At 51.9% G+C, this 12809-nt stretch overlaps 1 protein-coding gene across 1 annotated transcript in view; it reads right to left on the bottom strand.

The window, feature by feature from the left end:
* The window catches only part of Rnf213 (ring finger protein 213), a 90100-nt gene that overhangs the window by 60021 nt on the left and 17270 nt on the right, over positions 1 to 12809 (bottom strand). Inside the window, exons 9-14 of the mRNA XM_042670012.1 lie at positions 12364 to 12623; positions 9690 to 9887; positions 5624 to 5846; positions 4890 to 4945; positions 1429 to 1576; positions 994 to 1164 (exon numbers count right to left, since the gene is read on the bottom strand). Coding sequence (XP_042525946.1) covers positions 994 to 1164; positions 1429 to 1576; positions 4890 to 4945; positions 5624 to 5846; positions 9690 to 9887; positions 12364 to 12623 — 1056 coding nt within the window. The remainder of the gene's footprint in view (positions 1 to 993; positions 1165 to 1428; positions 1577 to 4889; positions 4946 to 5623; positions 5847 to 9689; positions 9888 to 12363; positions 12624 to 12809) is intronic.

Genomic DNA, 12809 nt, shown 5'->3' with positions numbered 1-12809 from the left:
CACCCTGCGCCCTGCCTGCCTGCCTCCGGGAGGCAGCTGGCTACCTGCATTAGCAATCCCTTCTCTTTTCTAGAAAATCTCTGCCTGCCTCTGTACAGCCTGCCTGCCTGCCTTCTTTCCCTCTCTCCTTCCTTCCTCCTTTCCTTCCTTCCCTCCCTCTTTCCTTTTCTTCTTCCTCCTTTCCCTCCCTTCCTTTTCTTCCTTCCTTCCTTATCTTCCTCCTTTCCTTCTCTCCCTCCCTGCCTTCTTTCCTTCCTCCCTTCTTCCTTTTTCTTTCCGGGCTATTTTGCAGATTGCCTCTTGATCTAACTTACTCCCTGTGATGAACACCACTAGGTTAGACACACAGAGAAGCACTTTTGTAGGTTGGGGGTGGTCAAGTATCCACACCTTCCCACGGCTGCCCGCCTGCGCACCTCTGGCCGCTGCTGCCCTCGGAGCCCGGGCTGAGGAGCCCGTCAGGCCTGTCTGCTGTTGGCTGACGGCCGGGGACGTGGTGAAGGCCGCATCCACCTGATTGCTCTGCAGTGAACATGCTCTCTTCCCCTAGTATCACACTGTAATCTGCCACAGGACCTGGTGCCCTGGTGGACGGGGTGCCCTGAGAAGTCTGCCCGTTGGCTTGAGATCACATCCCAACCACTGGCCTACTCTGGCAGGGACTGCCTGGCCTAGGACAAACTTCTTCTACATGGCGGCACTGACTTAAATAGGCCTTTCTTTTCTATCTTTACCTCTAAAACACTAGATTCAAAGTATCAGTAAGTTTTCATCCATTCCCTATGTAGGTTAATATTCAAATTGCCCCAGATTTGAATAATAAGAGTGTCATCAATATATATACTTATTTTTGTACTGGTCCTGGGGGCTTGAATTCAGGGCCTGGGCGCTGTCCATAAGCTTATCTGCTCAAGGCTAACTCTCTACCACTTGAGCCACAGATCCACTTTCCGCTTGTTGTTATGTAATTGGAGATGAGGTAACACGGCTTACTTCTAGCTCGTTGGGGTAAGCGAACTGCACCTCGGATCCCCATCCCTGTTCCTGTAACATTTTGCATACGAATGCCTGGCTCAGCCAGAGCCTGGTGGTGTCCAGGGCTTGCTGGATTGCTGTTGTCACGGAGACACTGGTGGCTTCAGCTTCTTCCCCCGTCACCTGGTCCTGTGGACAAAGATCGGGTTGACTCTGCGGCCCCAGGCCTGCTGCTCCCTCCCGCCATCTAGGACAAGCACTTGGTGTCTGGGCTGCTCCCCTACCCCACCCCCGAAGCCACTAGAACATCCTTGATGCTCAGACCCAAAGCGAGCATGGAACATGACCGGCTGAGCCTACCCCCTACTCCAACCCAGCTTCGTAAGCGGAAGCTGCACACGGTCCTGTGCGTCTCCTGGGCACAGGAGGAGCTCCATTAACTCACGCACTTACCGCCACAAGCGACACAATGACAGAGAGGATCTGAGCGGACAAGGTGGGTATCTCGAACAAATTCCGCAGCTTGGTCTTCTGGCAGACGATGCGGTGGAGCTGCAGGCCCACAGCCAAGGAGGACTGGGAGGGGGTCTGCCCAAGAGCCCTGCCACACACGGGAGAGGATCAAGTCAGGGAACCCCTGGCCGTGACCCGGCCTGCCCGGGAAAGGCCTAAGGGCAGGCACGTGGGACTTCCTTTAGGTTAACACCTGAACATTTCCCATCAGTCTTGAACTCATGACCCATGTAGAAAGAAAACAAGATTCTTTACTTATTGCCAATCCTGGGGCTTGAACTCAAGGCCAGGGCGCTGTCCCTGAGCTTCTTTTGCTCAAAGCTAGCGCTCTACCACTTGAGCCACAGCACCATTTCTGGCTTTCTCTGTCTATTGATGAATTGAACCCAGGGCTTCACACATGCTAGGCAAGCACTCTACCACTGAGCCACCTTCCCAGCCAACAAGGTTCTTTTAATGTGTATCCAGTCTAAACTAAAAAAAAAGTCTAGGGGGCTGGGAAGGTGGCTCAGTGGTAGAGCGCTTGCCTTGCATGCAGAAGGCCCTGAGTTCGATTCCTCAGCACCACATAAGCAAAAAGAAACAAACCAGAAGTGGCACTATGGCTCAAGTGGTAGAGCGCTAGCCTTGAGCTGAAGAGCTGAGGGACAGCGCCCAGGCCCAGAGTTCAGGCCCTGCGACTGGACACAAAAATAAAATAAAATAAAATAAAATAATAAAAAGTCTAGAATGTGTATTACTAATTGTTAAGATACTATACAAATTTTGGGGGAAAAAACATTCAGAGAAATATGGGAAGGAGACACAGGGAGGGGGGAAGAATAAGAAATGGGGGGATACCTGAGGATCACAGTTCAAAGCCAATCCAGATAGACAAGCCCATGAGACTCTTCTTCCCAGTTAACTACCCAAAAAGTCAGAAGTGGTGCTGAGGCTCAAGAGGGGAAGAGCTAACACTGAGCAAAAAAGCTTAGGGATGGTGCCCAGCCCTTGGGTTCAAGTCTAAGACTGGCACACACACACACACACCTGTGAGACTAGAACATGTCAGAACACATTCTACTTGTAGAATTTCTCCATCTCCAGGTCTGGTGCTTCCTGACCCACAGGTCAGGCATGGACAGGAGTGGACATGTACATGCCAATGGACCCCAGACCCGGGCAGTGCCACCTACATCATGAACGGTCCTGAGATGCAGGTGTGGGAACCACAAGCCAGTGCTGACAATGTCCCCAAACTCCCTCCAGGTTGCATTTATGTGCATTTTGTTTGTAAAGGTGCAGGAGAAATTTATTTCAGACAATTGTGCAAAGTTATCTTTGATTTTTCTTTTAAACTGACCTGACTTAAAAAGAATACGAAACTCAGCCGGGCGCTGGTGGCTCACGCCTGTAATCCTAGCTACTCAGGAGGCTGAGATCTGAGGATCGCGGTTCAAAGCCAGCCCGGGCAGGAAAGACCGTGAGACTCCTATCTCCAATAAACCACCAGAAAACCGGAAGTGGCGCTGTAGCTCAAGTGGTAAAGCACTCGCCTTGAGCTGAAGAGCTGAGGGACAGCGCCCAGGCCCAGAGTTCAAGCCCCACGTCCGACAAAAAAAAAAAAAAAAGAATACGAAACTCAATATTATAGCTAGGAACCCGTGGCTCATGCCTGTAATACTAACTTCTCAGAAAGCTGACATTTGAGGCTCACACTTCAAAGCCAGCCTAGGCAGAAAAACCCAATTAACCAGCAAAAATCCTTAGAAGCAGAGGTGTGGATTGAGGGGAGGAACACCAACTGTGCACAGAAAAGCCAAGTGAGAGCACAAGGCCTTAAATTCAAGTGCCAGTGCCGATAAAAGCAAAACAGCCAACAAATCTGCCATGTTAGCCCTGCCCAGTGGCTAATTTACATCCCCCCCCCCCCCCTTTTTTGTGGTCAGTCATGAGGCCTGAACTCTGGGCCTGGGCGCTGTCCCTCAGTTCTTCAGCTCAAGGTGAGCGCTCTACCACTTGAGCCACAGCGCCACTTCGGCTTTTTCTGCTTATGTGGTGCTGAGGAATCAAACCCAGGGCCTCATGCATGCGAGGCAAGCGCTCTACCACTGAGCCAGCCCCGGGTGACTGTACTTTAGATGTGTTCGCGTTTGTGTGTCCTTCAGCGGATCAGGCTGCCAGCCTTCAGCTGCTGCTTGTCCCTGTGTTCTCCTTACACTAAGCAGTCCCTGTGCTGTGGCGCTCTGCCCTTCTGTCTGCACATCTGCCGGATTTCCTCTGTACCACCTATTTTGGATCTTCTTGTGTGCTTGTGGTTCCCATGATTGTTGGAAACAATCTGTAGTTGGTTTTTTTTTTGTCGTGGGGCTTGAACTCTGGGCAGGGCCTGGGCGCTGTCCCTCAGCTCTTCAGCTCAAGGTGTGCACTCTACCACTTGAGCCACAGCGCCACTTCCGGCTCTTTCTGTTTATGTGGTGCTGAGCAATGGAACCTAGGGCCTCATACATGCAAGGCAGGCGCTCTACCACTGAGCCACCTTCCCAGCCTCTATACCATACTTTTATAACGTTGAACATTTCATATGAAATAAATTATACGCAAAAGAAATTCTGAAGCTGGGTGCTGGTGGCTCACGCCTGTAATCCTGAGGAGGCTGAGATCTGAGGATCGTGGTTCAAAGCCAGCCCAGGCAGGAAAGACTGTGAGACTCCTATCTCCAATAAACCACCATAAAACTGGAAGTGGCGCTGTAGCTCAAATGGTAAAGCACTCGCCTTGAGCTGAAGAGCTGAGGGACAGTGTCCAAGCCCAGAGTTCAAGCCCTACGACCAACCAAAAAAAAAAAAAAGAAAGAAACTCTGGGTCTTTAAGAAATTCAGGATGAAAACATAAATCTGTATCTTAAACATAAACAATGAGCCTGTTAAGGTAAGTTAAAAAATGCATAGGAAAAGTAAATAAGGAAAAGAAAATCTTAGCAGCCGACTGACATTATCCATCTCCCCTGCCTTTTTGTCGGTTGTGGGGCTTGAACTTTGGGCCTGGGTGCTGTCCCTCAGCTCTTCAGCTCAAGGCAAGCACTCTACCACTTGAGCCACAGTGCCACTTTCGGTTTTCTGGGGGTTTATTGGAGATAAGAGTCTCTCAGACTTTCCTTCCTGGACTGGCTTCAAACTGCGATCCTCAGATCTCAGCCTCCTGAGTAGCTGGGATTACAGGCATGAGCCACCAGCACCAGCTCCGCCCTCCCCCACTTTTGAAGTTGGACGACAAACTGAATAACTGGATAAGAAACTGAAAGGTGCACTGGTTTATGACTTCCCCAATCAAACTGGAGCCAGCAGTACACCACAGCGACCACAGGAGGCGCTGTGGTCAGATCCCCACAGGACCACGCACACAGCGGCTCTTCTACTTACGAGTGCTGATAAATGTCCAGGAGGTTCAACAGCATATTCAAAACAGCCTTGACATCCTAGGGCCAGGGAGAGGAGAGAAACAGCACAACTTAACAGCACCGCAGGGTGTCACAAGGCTACGTAAGCCCAGAGCGGTAACTCATTTATTCCCTGTCTAACCAACACTGTCCTCAGGGTACACAGGTACCAATCTGTCTTTCACCAAGAAAATTCAGGTTGTAAATTCTATCATCATTTTTAGTGGAGGCTGAAGGGTCAGGATGTTGGTTCAAAGCAGCCCAGGTGGGAAAGTCTGTGAGACTCATCACCAATCAAGCCAGAGATGGAGCTGTGGTTCAGCTAGTAGTACACTAGCCTTGGGCACAAAAGCTCAGAGACCAAAAAAACAAACAAACAAAAAGCAGAAGCAGAGCAGTAGCTCAAGTGATAAAGCGCTTGCCCTTGAGTGTAAAAGCCCAGATCCTTAGTTCAAGTCCTAAGACGAGCCAACACACACACACACACACACACACACACACACACACACACACACACACACACACACACACACACACACACACACACACACACGCCGAGATAAGAATCTACATCTATGTTTTTACAGGGCTGGGGATGGAACACAGGCCTTCAAAGAGCTTGGTGAGCACTCCACTGCGAGTCCTACCCACGGCCCTCCGGCACTTAGCTTCCCACCTCTTTTGCTGAGCAGGCCTTGTCTGCCTCCACACACACACCTTCATGTTCAGGGGAGCGATCTCTCGGAGTCTTTGCAGCTGGTAATGCGCCCCCACCAAACAGTCGAAGACTTGAGCTGGCTCCTGAGTCAGGTACTCAATGGTGTCTCCCATGTAGTCAGCCAGCTTTCCCAGAGGCAGCAGACTGAACCAGGATCGGAAGAGGTACGCGTCCACCTGCAGCAGGTATTTGTGGTTCACTGTGAACCAAAGCATATGTTTCCTAAGGAGAGAATGTCAGGCAGCCGTGAGTGACAATAAAGTAAAACACAGCCATAAGAGAAAAAAAAAAAATCCCAGGCTTTAATGCCTCCTGGGAAAAAAAATCACAAATCCAAGGAAAAGCAAACAGCGACACACTAAAACATTACCCACCCAAACCTGTCATCCTAGCTATCTGGGTGACAGGGATTGCAGTTCAAGACCAGCCGGGGAACAAAGGTCCTTGAGCCCCCGCCACAACCACAGGCTGAGCTCAGGCATCTGAGGCTGCCCTCCTCAGCACAGGTGGGAAAATCGCAGCCCAGCCAGTCCACACTTGAGAGACCTCACCTCAAAGATCACCAGTGCCAGCTGGGCACACCTAAAATCCTAGCTATTCGGCAGGCTGAAATCTGAGGATCCAAGTTTGGAGCCGGCCTAGCCAAGAGACTCTTATCTCCAGTTAACCAGCAAAAAAGGTGGGACTGGAGGTGTGGCTCAAATGGTAGAGTGCCAGCTTTGAGCACAACAAATAAGGGACTGAGCCCAGGCACTGAGCTCAACCCCAGGACCAATACAAAAAAAAAGAAAAAAAGCCAGGCCTGGGGATGCACAGCCTGGCGGAGCCCTTCCTGGGGCATTCCCCAAGACAGTGCATACAAAAAAAAAAAAAAAGCCCAGAAACCAGGCCTGTGGTAAGTTGTTAGCTACGCCCTGGATTAAACCATTCAGAAGACCGGCCCCGTGGGCTGCAGATCTGTACTGAACACCCCAAAGACTGGGAACACACAGAGTAAGGAAGAGACAGAGGCTACGAAAAATACCAAGGAAGGCTCCTGTTCTTTGTCTTTCCTTAGTGTTCGTGGTGCTGGAACTCAAGGCATCACACAGGCTGGGCGGGTGTGCAGCCTCTGAACACGCCCAGCACCTTCACCTTCCTACAGCGGTCACCCAGCCAGCACCAACAGCTTCCCCTCGCTCCTCTCTGTCTCCCCCCTCTCTCCATCTCTCTGCCTCTCTCTCCTCCCTCTCTGACTCTCTGTCTCTTTTCCTCCTCTCTCTCTCTCTGCTTCTCTCTATTTCTTTCTCTCTCTCTCTGCCAGTCCAGGGACTTGAACCCTGGGCCTAGGCACTGTCCCTGAGCTTCTTTTACTCAAGGCTAGTGCTCTACTACTCAAAACTACAGTGTCACTACATCCAACTGTTGCCAAGTAGCTTATTGGAGATAAAAATCTCACAGGTTTTCCTGCCCAGGCTGGCTTCACACTGTCATCCTCAGATCCCAGCCTCTTTATTATTATTATTTTTTGTCAGTTGGGGGACTTGAACTCAGGGCCTGGGCGGTCTCCCTGAGCCTCTCTCGGCTCAAGGCTAGTGCTCTATCATTTGAGCTACAGAGCCACTTCTGGTTTTCTGGTGGAGATTAACTGGAGGTAAGAGTCTCAGGGACTTTCATGACCAGGCTGGTTTCGAACCGTGATCCTCGGAGTAGCTGGGATGACAGGCGTGAGCCACGGGTGGCTGGACTGACCAACAGCTGCATTTGTTCTAGACAGATGCGTATCTTTGAAGGGCATTTGAAACAGATCAAGAAATCATTCTGATTTGGCTTAAATTTCATAAGATTCTAATACTAGTGAAGAAACAAGAATCCCCTTTAGCGCACGGCTTTACTCCAAAACTCTGCAGGTTCCTAGTGGATTTGGGGGCAAGCAGTAAAACACTGAACACATCCCTAGCCTCTCCACCCTTCTCTTGCTATATAGCCCAGGCTGGCCGTGAACGTAAGATCCTCCTGCCTCAGCCTCCACAGACCTGCAATTATAAGACTGCACCTCCATATGCAGTAACACATGTGCTTTGAACACTGTGAGATGGGGCCAGGGGGGTCAGCTCAACACCTCCCCCCACCCCAACAGCACGGGGCAGCCTGCACAGAACAATCTGGTCACATAAGTGCAGCAAGACTGAGGTTCAGAAACCATGTCTGCAAGTCACAGGAGGCAACTCTGTAACCTGACCTCCTGCAGGCTCACTGTGCGCATTACATCCACATGAGTTTGGGAGTTTGGGGTTTTTTTTTTGCTGGTCCCAGGACTTGAACTCAGGACCTGGGCACTGTCCCTGACCTTTTGTGCCCATGGCTAGTGCTCTACCACTTGAGCCATACCTCTACTTCTGGCTTTTTGGTGGTTCATTGGAGATAAGAGTCTCACGGACCTTCCTGCCCGGGCTGGCTTTGAACTGTGATCCTCAGATCTCAGCCTCCTGAGTAGCTAGGATGACAGGCGTGAGCCACCAGCACCGGGCACATTCACATGTTTTATAACAAAACTCCCAAATTCTTCATCTTCAAGTAGTTTGATTTAAAAAAAAAGTAGAGAAACTGATGTAGATGAGCAAAATGTTCCCTTCCAGTATGATTTTACAGTGATATCATACAATTGAAAATCTGTGAGTGACTAAATCGGTTTAACTCTGAGGGGCTGGGGGCAGCTCAGTGGTCCAGTCTTGACCTGGCATGTACACCAGGGTGGTTCCTGTTCCAATGTTCAGGACCGCAAAGAGGTGAGAACGGGGTATCTATCTAGCTGATCCCCAAAAACTCCAGCATCTAAGTTTTCCCAAAGACTTTCCTATCACAGTTCTCTGTCGTAAAGGTACGGGCATTTTACAAAAAGCCTTACCAGTTGTGCTTGTACGACTCTGTGCCATAGAACATAAACAGAGGCAGAGAAAAATGTAAGAAAATGCAAGCACCACAGGATGCACATGGCTCACGCCTGTCATCCTACCTACTCAGGAAACACAGACCTGAGGATTGCAGTTCAAAGCCAGCCTGGGCAGGAAAGTCAGTGAAACTGTTTTTTGTTTGTTTGGTTGGTTGTGGGGCCTGAACTCTGGGCCTGGGCGCTGTCCCTCAGCTCTTCAGCTCCAGGCTAGCACTCTACCACTTGAGCCACAGCGCCACTTCTGGCTTTTTCTGCTTATGTGGTGCTGAGGAATTGAACCCAGGGCCTCATGCATGCAAGACAAGCACTCTACCATTGAGCCACCTTTCCAGCCCTGTGAAACTGGTATCTCCAATTAATCACCAGAAAACCAGAAGTGGAGCTGTGGCTCAAAGTGGTGGAGCACTCACTCACCTTGAGCAAACAAACAAACAAATGAAAAAGAGGACAGCGCCCAGGCCCTGAAATCAAGCCCCACGATGGGGAGAAGAAGGGAAAACCAAATTTGAAATGGGCCCAAACCCAGGGCAGAACTGGCTACATTAGCAGCACACTCTCCAAACAGAACACAAGGCCAGGTCATCCTGAGCCCCTCAGAGCGTTCTGACATGGAATGCGAACGCAGGGGAACACCCACGGTGTACACCGAGGAAGCAGCGGACGATTGGTCGCTGCAGTTCACGTGCGCAGAACCACGTCTGCACCAGGAGGTTCCCCAGGCTCCCTGCTCATTCCTCCTCTCTACAGAGCCCTGCTTCCCCAATCTGAACATTATTAATAATGTTACTGTGATTTCTTCTGTCACCAGGGGCAAGGAGTCTGCCATGAGAGTCCACAGGGCTCTGAAAAGCAAAGCCTAAGAATCTCCAGTGGCTCACACCTGGAATCCTAGCTACCCAGGAGGCTGACACCTAAGAATCCGGGTTCAAAGCCAGCCTGGGTGGGAAAGTCCATGAGATTCTCACTTCTCATTAACCACCATAAAGCCAGATGTGTAGCTATGGCTCAAGTGGTAGAGCCATAGCTCTATTTTTCCAAAGTGGAAAAGTCAAACAAGAACACCAGGTCTTGAGTTCAAGCCCCAGTGCCGTGCCGTGGTCCGAGGAGAGCTGTGTACGCGCTCCACTACTTACTGATAGTCGTCGTGGTCCCAAGGCTGCGGGAAGGGGATCCCTCTGAGGGCCGCCCAGGTCTCCTCCGACTGGCTCAGGACGTCCCTTCTGGGCGGCGACAGCTGCATGACGTAGTGCAGGACAGGCAGGATGCCCAGCCCACAGACCACCTTCTCCTCCACACACCTCTTGCACAGGTTCTGCAGCCAGTCCTGCCACCTGCCAGGGAAGGAACGGGGGCCCTCAGAGAGCTTGAACAGGCGGGACAGGCCTGCCAGGCGGTCTGAGGCCACAGCCTGCACAGGAGTCGCACACCGGATGCGTGTGGACAGGAAAGGCAGGGAGCCAGGACACCCTGGGCCTGCTCCTCGTCCTCACGACATCCTGGGCCCTGGCTGAATCCCCATGACGGGCTTTGCCTACTCCAAACGCACTGGGGAGCACCAAGGCTCATGGGCCAGATTAAGGAGTCACCACGGGGGGGCTGGGAAGGTGGCTCAGTGGTAGAGTGCTTGCCTTGCATGAGGCCCTGGGTTTGATTCCTCAGCAACACATACACAGAAAAAGCCAAAAGTGGCACTGTGGCTCAAGTGGTAGAGTGCTAGCCTTGAGCTGAGGGACAGTGCCCAGGCCCAGAGTTCAGGCTCCACAAACCCCCGCAAAAAAAGGAGTCATCATGGGGCCCTGGAACCCGGGGTGTGTGTGTGTGTGTGTGTGTGTGTGTGTGTGTCTGTCTGTCTGTCTGTCTGTCTGTCTTGTCTGTGGGGGTGTATGTCTGTGTCTGTCTGTCTTGTCTCTGTGTGTGTGTGTGTGTGTGTCTCTGTCTGTCTGTCCGTCTTGTCTGTTTGTGTGCATGTGCCAGCCTGGGGGCTTGAACTCAGGGCCTGGGCAATGTCCTTTATCTTTTGTGCTCAAGGCTAGTGCTCTTCTACTTGAGCCACAGCTCCACTTCTGGCTTTTTGGTAGTTAATCAAAGATGAGTTTCAGGGACTTTGCTGTCCCAGCGGGCTTTGAACCTCTCTCCTCAGATCTGTCTCCTGAGTAGCTGGGATGACAGGCGTGACCACCAGTGCCCGGCTGAAGCAGCATTTTAAACAGAAGAGATGGAATGTTTCCTCCGGCTGTGGACTGCCAATGCTTCTGAACCCCACGCGCCCCCCGTGGGGGGCCCACGCACCCCCACCGCTACACCTCCTGGGCTGCAGAATTCACACAAGGTGGGAAGGTAAAACACAGGCGACCCACAGGCCAGTGCCGGCCAGGATCAGTCAGGAAAGGCGGCCATATCATCACAGCTACAGACAAGGCTAAGAACAGTCCCTGCCCTGCAGGCCCACAGGGTCAGAAGACCCTCCTGCCACGGCACAAGCCAATGCCATCTGTCACCCCAGCTACTCAGGAGGCTGAGATCTGAGGATCGAAGTTCAACGCCAGCCCAGGGCGGGAAAAGTCCATGAGACTCTTACCTCCCTATTAACCAATCAAAGGCCAGAAGTGGAGCTGTGGCCCACCTGGTAAAATGTTAGCCTTGCTTGAGTGAAAAAGCTATGGGACAGCGCCCGGGCCCTGAGTTCAAGTCCCAGGTCTGGCATACCCAGGCAGAGGTGGAAGCAGCAGCTGGTGGCCTGCGCCGATGCCCACTGACACACGGGAGGCTGCGCGGGACACAGGGAGCCTCGTAGGACTGCTTTTCACCTTTGTAACTTTTCGATGTAGGGTTTGGCTGTGTGGCCCAGGTTGGCCCCGAACCTCTGAGCTCTACCCGTCCTTCTGAGCAGCTGGAACTGCACGTGTGTGCCACCACGCTACACCATGGGGCTTGCAGGGTATTTGGGAGAACATAGAATAGAACATCAAGCTGGGTGCCGGTGGCTCACGCTTATATTCCTAGCTACTCACGAGGCTGAGATCTGAGGATTGTGGTTCAAAGCCAGCCTGGGCAGGAAGTCCATGCAACTCTTATCTCCAAAAAACCACTAGAAAACCAGAAGTGGCTCTGTGGCTTAAGTGGTAGAGCACTCGCCTTAAGCTGAAGAGCGCAGGGACAGCGCCCAAGACCTGAGTTCAAGCCCCACGACTGACCAAAAAAAAAAACAAGAATAGGGCTGGGAAGTTGGCTCAGTGGTAGAGCACTTGCCTTGCATGCTCGAGGCCCTGGGTTCGATTCCTCAGCACCACATAAGCAAAAAGAAAAAAGCCGGAAGTGGTGCTGCGGCTCAAGTGGTAGAGTGCTAGCCTTGAGCTGAAGAGCTTAGGGACAGTGCCCAGGCCCAGAGTTCAGGCCCCACGACCCGACCCAAAAAAAAAAAAAAAAAAACAAGAATAGAACATCAAAAGTGAGCTGGGTGTCGTGGTACATGCCTGTAGTCTCAGCCCCACTGGCTGAGACTGGAGGGTCGGGAGCTTGAGTCCAGTTTGGATACAGAGTGAGTTCCAGACAGCCCTGAGTTGTATCGCAAAACTCTACCTTGAAAATAATAGGGCTGGGAAGGAAGCTCAGTGGTAGAGTGCTTGTCTGGCATGCATGAAGCCCTGGGTTCGATTCCTCAGTACCACATACACAGAAAAAGCCAGAAGTTGCGCTGTGGCTCAAGTGGTAGAGCGCTAGCCTTGAGCTGAAGAGCTGAGGGACAGCACCCAGGCCCAGAGTTCAGGCCCCATGACTGGCAGAAAAACAACAACAAACCAAGCATACCTCGGGAATGTGTCAAGAATGTGCTGCAGGTCGTTGCGAAGGGCCTCTAGGGAGGAGTCGGTGGGGACAAGGAGCTGGCAGAGCAAGGCCAGGTCACTCTTGGCCAAGGTCAAGTTCATGGTTTTCACTTGGAAAAGCACGATCAGGCCCATCCTAAGTCTTCTCTGCACCGGTAAGTCTTGGGGCAGTGAGTCTTTGCTCCTTTCTTCTAGAAATGGTTTCATCTGCCTCTCCAAACATTCCCACAGGTGTTTCTTCACCTGATCCCAGAAGGAATGGAGATGAGTGAGCTCCCCAGGGGAGCAGGCCTCAAGCCGCATGACAGCTATGGGGAGGCCCAGGGCCGCAGGGCAGGGAAAGCTAGCTCGGCAGAGCCGCCCCTTCCTCCCCACTGCAGGCCAAGCCTGGGGGTGGGAGGGTCTCTGTCCAAATAGATGCAATGGGGG

The sequence above is a fragment of the Dipodomys spectabilis genome, unplaced genomic scaffold (assembly GCF_019054845.1).
Source record: "Dipodomys spectabilis isolate Male_0828 unplaced genomic scaffold, ASM1905484v1 ptg000512l, whole genome shotgun sequence".
NCBI lineage: Eukaryota > Metazoa > Chordata > Mammalia > Rodentia > Heteromyidae > Dipodomys > Dipodomys spectabilis.
Note: the sequence above shows the minus strand (reverse complement) of the source record. Positions and strands in the feature narration are given on the sequence as shown.